At 29.9% G+C, this 9,270-nt stretch overlaps 2 protein-coding genes across 4 annotated transcripts in view; one reads left to right on the top strand and one right to left on the bottom strand.

Annotated features, from left to right (window-relative positions):
- Window positions 1–436: 436 nt before the first annotated feature.
- LOC126662297 (beta-glucosidase 12-like) overlaps window positions 437–9,270 on the bottom strand; it is a 41,233-nt gene continuing 32,399 nt past the window's right edge. Inside the window, exons 6-12 of one of the 3 annotated variants that reach the window (XM_050356225.2) lie at window positions 4,538–4,793; window positions 3,801–3,916; window positions 2,758–2,978; window positions 2,420–2,451; window positions 2,074–2,176; window positions 935–1,043; window positions 437–823 (exon numbers count right to left, since the gene is read on the bottom strand). In XM_050356225.2, the coding sequence (XP_050212182.1) occupies window positions 655–823; window positions 935–1,043; window positions 2,074–2,176; window positions 2,420–2,451; window positions 2,758–2,978; window positions 3,801–3,916; window positions 4,538–4,793 (1,006 nt within the window). In that variant the 3' untranslated portion in view covers window positions 437–654. Of the gene's footprint in view, window positions 840–934; window positions 1,044–2,073; window positions 2,177–2,419; window positions 2,452–2,757; window positions 2,979–3,800; window positions 3,917–4,537; window positions 4,794–9,270 lie in introns of all 3 variants that reach the window. The other 2 variants (XM_050356227.2, XM_050356226.2) reach the window with 2 other exon arrangements.
- On the top strand, window positions 6,165–8,219 carry LOC126662298 (uncharacterized). The gene is made up of 2 exons (XM_050356228.2): window positions 6,165–7,533; window positions 7,852–8,219. The coding sequence occupies exon 1, from the start codon at window positions 6,578–6,580 to the stop codon at window positions 7,097–7,099; it is 522 nt and encodes a 173-aa protein (XP_050212185.1). The 5' UTR covers window positions 6,165–6,577; the 3' UTR covers window positions 7,100–7,533; window positions 7,852–8,219.

Raw genomic sequence — 9,270 nt, 5'->3', positions numbered from 1 at the left:
GGTGAGAACTAGAGATGGATTCTCATTGGGGTGTAAGTAGTATGGACTAGAAGGTAAGTCTTCTGATCTTGCAAGATTCGCCATTAAAATAGCTATTTAAAGAATCAAAAAACATGTTTAAATTGTAAAGATATCAAAGAGTAAACTGTTATTTGGTTGCTGAGAAAGTGAAAAAAAAATTCTTTTTCAGAGAGAAACAGTGAGTTATGGCTCTGATACCATAACACAAATTGTGTTTTATGAAATATAACTCAGCAAATTTTATTGAATGATTAACATGAATATATATACATGGAAGTTCAGTAACTGCCTCTAACAAACTAATCTGCTAATCAAACTGAATTGCTGACTCAGCAAAACATACAACACACATGCTGATATACAGCTCACTCAGTAACTAACTAATTGATTGCTTAGCTAAGTAAACAATGACAGGTGGCAAATAATGAAAGGCCGAGAAATTAAATAATCTGTTAATTTTGTTATGGTTATTATGGAACAACATAAATTGCAGATTTCAAGACTGCATGAATTTGAACATCGATCCTCATTATTTGAGTATCCATTATGCTAATAGAATTGCTAATAAAGCAATTCTGTTTCTAAATAACAATAATTTATTAATTCAAATATATTGATGGAGAGGTATTTCATCTATTTATGCAAGAAGTTATTGAACCAAATAGCAGATTTCTTGGGGTATCTTTTCAAGCCATTCTTGAAATCTACCAAATTGATTCCATATCTCATAGTGTAACCAGCAGCCCATTCAAAATTATCCAATAATGACCATGCAAAGTAACCCTTTACTTTAACACCTTCCCTGCCAATGTTACCCACTATTTCTCAATAATTTTGTTTTGTGTGCAAACCATAATAATAATAATAATAATAATAATAATAATATAATAATAAAAAGAAAAGTTGAACTTACTTAATGGCTCTTTGAAGGAACACTAAATGGCGCTTGAAATAATTTTTCCGGTTTGAATCATTAAGGAGTTGTTGAATTGTTAGGGTACCATTATCAAATTGGTCAATCCCTGAATGCATAGAATTCAAGCACCATCAATCTTAATTTGTTTTCTATAATCAAAGGGGTTCAAAAAATTACAATCCCGGAACTACGCACTTTCAACTAAACGATCACCAACGTTTTATTTAGGGTTAATTGCAAATTAAATTTCCAACTTTACTCTAATTTGCAATTATAACACAAACTTTAAAATTTGGCAACGTCAGTAATCAATTTTCATTTTTTGAAAAATTGGTACACCGATCTAAAAAAATAATAATACGGACATTGTAATGTACCGCCATGTGTCGTTGTATGATTGGTCGGTGTATCAATTTACTAAAAAATAAAAGTTGGTTACTAACATTATCAAGTTTCAAAATCCGTGTTCTAATTACAAATTAGAACCCTTTTATTCATAATATTTTGATAATTCGATTAATATTTTTCAAAAATGAAAGATTACCTGCTCATTTCATATAAAAACTTGTACATATGACTTGTTGTAGGTTACTAAGTGTTTGTCATTTCAATAGTGGTGCATAAGAAAATATTAAACGCTTGAAAAAGAGGAAAACAGTTGTCAGCCACGTTAGCAAAGTTCATATTAGGATAATGTTAAAAAGATTCATAAATTATACTTGTTTTCTAAGTTTAGTCACGATCTTTAAAACATCTCAATTGTATATATAAAGTTTATTTTTTGTTAATTCGATACACGAGGTCATAATATTATGACGTGGCTATCAAAAATGATGTCCATCTAAATAAAATCACACTAAAGAATGAACGTCGTGTTACCATATGTATCGAATTGAAAAAAAAATGAACTTCTTACATACAGTTGAAACGTTTTAAAGTTCGTGATTAAATTGAAAAATATGTACAAATTATAAATTTATTTAACATTATTCCTATGAAATAAATAGGTAACTTTTTATTTTTAAAATAAATTAATTAAGTTATCTAAATGTTACAAAAAATGTTGACAATCGTTTTTTTAAAAGTGTATAATTGATAACCGTAAATTCTTTTACTCGGACAATATTTTAGCTTACCATTCTCAGTAATATAAATTGTTGGATTGTTGTACTTTTTCTTTGTGTACATAAGAACATCTCTTAGACCTTTTGGATATACATGAATCCAAACTGAACCATCCTGCAATTTCATGCACTTGAACTATTTTATTAGAAACATTTTACCACCTGGAAAAATCCAATTTCAAAAAATGAATACAATAAAAATTGAAAATTAAAAAATATGTAGAATTGAGGATTTTGAAATTTTAAAATAAAAATAAAAAGTTAAAAAGATGGAATAATTTTAGATGAATAAACTTTTGTATTATGAAAAATTAAAAATAAAATATCATAAAATAGATTTTCACGTTTGTGTATTTACCGTTGGTCCAATAGGGATTCCGTTTCGCTCAGCTATATAAAAAAAAGTTACTAGTTAATTAGATAACAAAAATAAAGAAAGAGAGGAATATAAATGAGAGAGATTCTTAGGTAGATTTGGTCTACTACGTCATTCGTGTACTAGCCTATCACATTAACACGTCACTAAAATAGTGGTACTATCGTAATTTTGTTAAATATTTTTTACATTTTTGAATAGTAATATTACGATAATACCATTATGTAATAACGTGTCAAAATATGATAGGTTTAGTGCCCGAATGACGTGATTAACTGAGTCTACTTAGAATTTCTCTCTAAATGAAGGAAGAGACTTACTTGTTAAATTAGTAAGGGAATCTGTGGAGTAAGTAATGTTGATTGAATTATTGGCAGAGGGCACAGAATAAGCATAAAATGTAGAATAGTAATTGAGTCCAATAAAATCAAAAGATCCCTTCACCATCAAAGATTGTTCCATGGTGAAATTAGGCAATCTATTTCCAACAAGGTTAATCATACTTCTTGGGTATGATCCATATGTTAGTGGGTTCATAAACCTAAAAATGAAAAATTAATATATGAGTAGTTTATTAATTTGACAAAGAAATTAGGAGAAATTCATATTTGAATCTATGTATTATTATTATTATTATTATTATTATTATTATTATTATTATTATTATTATTATTATTTTCATCTCTCTACTATATATAATTTATATTGACTTGTCGTTACACTTTTAGTTTAATAGACATTTGGTTTTTTGGTCATTAAAAATATTAATAGTGTCATGCCGAACTGAAAAAAAAAATCAATTCAAAGACTTATTTTTATTAAAAACAAAAACTCTAATGGTGCTAAAAAAATAACTTTTTCGATTTTTTTGAAAATATTCAGATCTTTCAAATGATGTCAATCTATTCCAATTTGACAAATTTGCTGAAAATCTATTCAATTTCAAAAACTGATTTAATTGTGCGTTCGTATAAATGTGTAAATTTTTTTTCGAAATTTTCTGTTTTTTGAAAAATCGGATAGATTTCAGATTGAGATATATTTATAATTTTTAAAAAGATTGACTAAATTTCCAATTGAGTCAAAAAGGTTGACTTATGATACAAGTCAAAATATAGGGATCTAACTTCAAATTTGTTAATACAAAAAAAAAGATTAAAAAAATTATTCTGATCCCACTAAAGGCACAGATTATACGCACTTTATTTTCCCAAATGAGGAACCTAGTATCTATAAAATTAATATATGGGGACTCAATTTGACCAAAAAGTGAAGGGACCAATTCAAAACCGTTTGATAGTATAAGGGTCCAAATATATATTTTGCCAAGAATTTAAATAAGTTTAATGATATGTACACTTACCATCCATACATGAAATCAAGAGCTCTTTCAGCTGCCTTATGGTCAGCTCTAGTTTTGGAGAGTGGTTTCATCCAATGAGAAACTAGCGTCATCCCAATCTTCCCTTTTTGACATGCCTTCACATTTCAATTCCATTTTCCCAATATTTATCAAAATTAATTAAGGATGCATAAATGATATTCTTAGAGTAAGAGAATGATGAAATCTCAAGCACTATAAAATTAAAAATTCAATTCGAAATCCATCGAAGTTTATTTTGAAGTTCGACTTTGAAATCGGTAAAAGATGATATTGATTCGGCTTGATATATAAAAAAATTGAAAATTAATTTTTAATATAAAAATAATGATAAAATAACAAATATGTATAGCATGGAAAACATAAAATACGATTGAGTTTGTGAGTCTGTTTAACCGAGTATTTGTAATATTGAACTCAACTCAGCAATTGATTTAAGTAGTTCGAATCAGGATGAAGGCAGGATTAAATTTTGGAGGGGTAAGAAAAGAAAAAAGTAGATACTTGGAGGGGCATAAAAGTTTTCAAAACAAAACTAAAGGGTCAAAAAAGCTAAAAACAAAAATTCTTAAAGATGAAAGAGTAAAAGTTAAAAATTTGGGGAGGCTAATGCCACTACTAACCCCCCCGGCTCCGTCCATGGTTCAAACTCGAGCTGAACTCAATTAAAATTAATTAATTTTGATTAGTTTAAAATAAGAAGGAAGTAATATACTAACTTGGTATTTATGCTTGTAAAGTTGAACAGCTGCGGCATGAGAAAGTAACAAATGGTGAGCAACCAAATAAGGTTCAGTTGCAGAGTCTCCAGCTTCACATGCTGGATTTATGAATTTAGAACATCTTCCAGGTGCAAATGACCCCATATTGTAGCCTGTGTTGCTATAACTCCATGCCTCATTTATTGTTATCCAATGCTTCACTCGATCCCCGAATTCCTCGTAGCAAACTTCTGCGTACTTCCTAAAATCATCGCTGCATAGTCCCGAGACAAATCTTAGGAGTATTGGCAGAATAAATTTCACAGTTTCACCTTTATAGTGATTTAATCCTAACGTTTAAAATATTACGAACCGTTCTTATTTTTGCAATTTGTAGCCATAATCAGTTTCCGACAGTTTTGTTTATTTTTTAAACTATAAAGTGCAAAAATTTAGGATTTTATTTGATTTAAAAAAATTAGAATTTAATAATACTAATACATGTATCTAATATGACTCCCACATATATATAAAGTTACCGGAAAACAGTTGGAGCTATAAATTGAAAAAATAAACAAAATTGAAATTTGTTTTCTAACGTTTTAAATGTTGGAATTAAATCGTTAAAAATGTGAAAATTTGAGATTTCTTTTACAAATACCCTTAAATCTTATGAATACAAAATAATTTTTTAGAGTGTTTTATCAGAGATTAAACTTTGTAAACCACTCAGTTTATCCCTCATTAAATCTCAATTTGAAATAGTAACACAATATGGTTAAATCTCATCCGAGTTTTAGCTAACACCGTTTCTTATGTCAGGTATTGAATGCAAAAACTAACAGTGTTAGCAAAAAAAAACACACGGTGGAGATAATTGAGAGTATAAATTTGAAGTTTGTAGACTATTTGAATAATTGAGAGTATAAGTTTATATAAGTTTTACTTATTACTTCACACTTTTGCACTTTTGTTAGCAAAAAGATCTAATAAAAGTATTTTCGTAAGTATAAGCGACTTTAGAATAGATTCTGCTTTAATTTTAAGAACAGATGGAGGAGAGAGTAAAATCCGAAAACTGTTGATAAAAACTATACTTGATGATATATACTTTTTTTATTTTTCTTGATTCAAATTATTATCACTAATTCATGAAATTTCATTAAATTATAGCAATATGCATTAAAAAGACAGAAAAATGATAAAAAAATAGAAATATACTGTTAAATTAAATACAAATAATTGTGGTATTTTTTATAAATAAATTTATCCTTAATTATATATCAGTTTAGGTCAAAATAAATTAAATTTTTAAAAAACATAATTTATTATAAATTTAATATGAGATCTACGCATCAGCAATCCATGTCTTGTACATGTCAGCAATCTGTGCACACTTTAAATCCAGCGCATGTGTTAAGCATGTTACAGAAACAGTTACAGAAGCAGCCAGGTCAACAACATGAGGCAAGCATGTTGCACATGCAACAAGGAACAACACGTTCACAAGAAAAGCATGTAGCTGAGATTACTTAGCTTACAAGATAGTGAGTTAGTTAGTTGTTAATAGTGTCAATTTTTTCTATTAAATAAGGTAGTTATTTTAACATAATAAGTATCTTTAGAATATTCCATCCAATGCTAAATGTATATAAAGTATCTTGGATTTAGTTTGTAACCAACTTTTGATAAATCAATAAAGATTTCATTTCTTCATGGTATCAAAGCATAGTTCTCTGTTTTCTTCCGCATAAAACTTTGATAATCTTCTTCTTCTTCCTTAAAATTCGTCTGTTTTGAGCTTTAATCATGGCTAATAATGTCAATCGTGATGTTAGGCCCGAGGAAACTATGTCCAGTCTATATTTTCTACATCCTAGTGAAAATCCTTCACTCATTCTAGTAACTAACTTGCTTGTTGATGGAAATCTCCACACCTAGTCAAGACAAATGAGAATCTCTTTATTATCCAAAAACAAATTCAAATTTGTTGATGGATCGATACCTATTCCAGCTAGAACTGATCAGATGTACGAAGTATGAGAGAAGTGCAATACAATGGTTGTTTCATGGCTAAACAGGTCAGTTTCTGCAACCATAACTCAAAGTCTATCTGGTATTGATAATGCAATAGACATATGGAATGATTTGAGAGAAAGGTATTCTCAAGGTGATGCAACCAGAATTGGTGATCTTTATGAAGAAATCTATGCTTTAAAGCAGAATAATCTGTCTGTTAGTGAGTATTTTACAGCACTCAAAATTATATGGGATGAATTGACAGGCTTAAGGCCTATTCCTAGTTGTATTTGTCTAACTAGATGTGCTTGTGGAGTGTCAAATAGAATTAAAAGTTATCATCAAGATGATCATGTTATAAAGTTTCTCAAAGGATTGAATGAGAATTTTGCTCAGATTAGGTCTCATATTTCTATGACTGAGCCTTTACCTGCCATCAACAAAGTGTTTTCTTTAGTTCTTGAATTTGAAAGGCAATTGGGACTAAGTCAGACCGGTGTAACTGATTCTAAAGTTTTTTTTACAAAAGGAATGAGTAATTCAGAAAGCAATGATGCTTAATCTTCTAATGCAAATGATTCTAGTGCCTTCTTTGTCAAGGGAAAAGGAATTTTGGGAAATGGACCTGAACCTCAGTTCATGAAGGAAGGAAATTACAATAGCTTTAAAAGCCTACTTGTACTTTCTGTGGGTTTCATAACTACACAATTGATATATGCTATAAAAAGCATGGCTACTCTCCTGGTTATCAGTTTAGGAACAAACAGATTAACATGACAGCTCAAAATGATAACACCACTTGTTATTCACATAGTTATCCTGGTAATTTTCAACCTGAAAATGCAAGAATAGAACAGAACAACATTTCATTTCATTTACAGCTAATCAGTATGCAAAGATAATGGCCATGATACAGCAAGATGGAAATGCAGGAGGGAACTCAAATAGTCATGTGAATACACTATCTGCTACTTTTAAGCCAGACTACAGTGCAGGTAACACTATTCATAATTGCTTTCATTGTGTCAAAAACATTCATAACCAGTGGATCATAGACCCTGGAGCAACAGATCATATAATTTGTTCTTATGATTTGTTTGATAATTGCAAACTTGTCAAAGGAGTTAAAGTGAATCTACCATGGACAACAAGTAGATGTCACTCATATTGGAAGTGTGAGACTTACAGAATCATTAACACTTAAAGATGTGTTATATGTGCCTGTATTCAGTTTCAATTTAATTTCTGCAAGTAAACTTACTAATGATGCTCATATGTGTTTAATCTTTCATTTTAACCATTGTTTCATTCAGGAAATTCACGAATGGAGGATGATTGGACTAGCTAAAAAGACAAATGGACTTTATCATCTAGAGATTGATTTTAAAACTCTTTGCAATGCTGTTTCTTCAAAAGATGTTTCAACCAACTTATGGCATCTCAGACTAGGGCATTTATCAAATCCTAGACTAAAACTTTTACAAAACATTGATTTCTCTATATCATGTACTGCTGCTGATGTATGTGATGCTTGTCACTTCTCTAAGCAAAAACGCTTACCTTTTCCTGTAAGTGATTCATTTACTAATGGAATTTTTTATCTTCTTTATGTTGATTTGTGGGGACCATGTCAGGGTGTTTCTCTTAAAGGTTTTAAGTAATTTTTAACTCTGGTAGATGATCATAGTACATATACTTGGATTTTTTTGCTAAAATCAAAAGTAGAAACCAGAACTGACATTCAGAATTTCTGCACTTATGTGCAGACTCAATTTCAAACAGATTATGGTGTGGAATTTGACATGACAAATTTCTTCCTCGAAAATGGAATTTTACATCAAAAATCTTGTGTTTACACACCTCAGCAAAACATCATTGTAGAAAGAAAACACCAACATATTTTAAATGTAGCAAGAGCACTTTTCTTCCAATCTTCTATTCCTTTGTATCTTTGGCCAGATTGTGTTTTACATCCTGTCTATCTGATAAACAGAAATCCTACTCCTCTACTCTCAAATACAACTCCTTTCTACAAACTCTATAAAAAACATTCTCAGTATTCTCATCTAAAGGTATTTGGCTGTTTAGCTTTTGCTACCAATCTTCTTTCTCACAAATCAAAATTTGATTCAAGAGAAATTAAATGTGTTTTCTTAGGTTTTCAACAAGGCATTAAAGGTTACAAAATGTTTGATTTAAATACAAAACAGTTTTTCTTTTCATTTCTAGAGACGTCATTTTTCATGAAACAGTATTTCCTTTTTCAAAATCTCAAGATAATTTGGTCTAGAATCTTTCTAAGTTGCCCAATTATCCTACACCCCTTATTTTTGATATGCTTGCTTCTACTATTGTGAATCCTGATATCATTGATACAACAATTATACCTTCTCTTAATAGTCCTTGGTCTTTAAACCAAAATCAGCAAGTGACTACTAACCTTCAAGCCCCCCCTTCAGTCTTTACTGAACAAGATTTTTCAACACTCAGGAGATTTTCTAGAACCCACACCCTTCCTTCCCATCTCAAGGACTATACTCTTCAAATACCTACAAAAAAAGTTAATGCAGCATCACACAGAACTACTCCTCACACTCTGGATAAAGTTTTATCTTATGATGCACTATCAGCATCACATCATTCATATTCTGTAGCTATTTCTGACATGAAAGAGCCAATGAATTACAATGAGGCTATCAAATTTGATTGTTGGAAAGAAGCAATGTAAGCTG

Source organism: Mercurialis annua, linkage group LG8, assembly GCF_937616625.2.
Source record: "Mercurialis annua linkage group LG8, ddMerAnnu1.2, whole genome shotgun sequence".
Lineage (NCBI taxonomy): Eukaryota > Viridiplantae > Streptophyta > Magnoliopsida > Malpighiales > Euphorbiaceae > Mercurialis > Mercurialis annua.
Note: the sequence above shows the minus strand (reverse complement) of the source record. Positions and strands in the feature narration are given on the sequence as shown.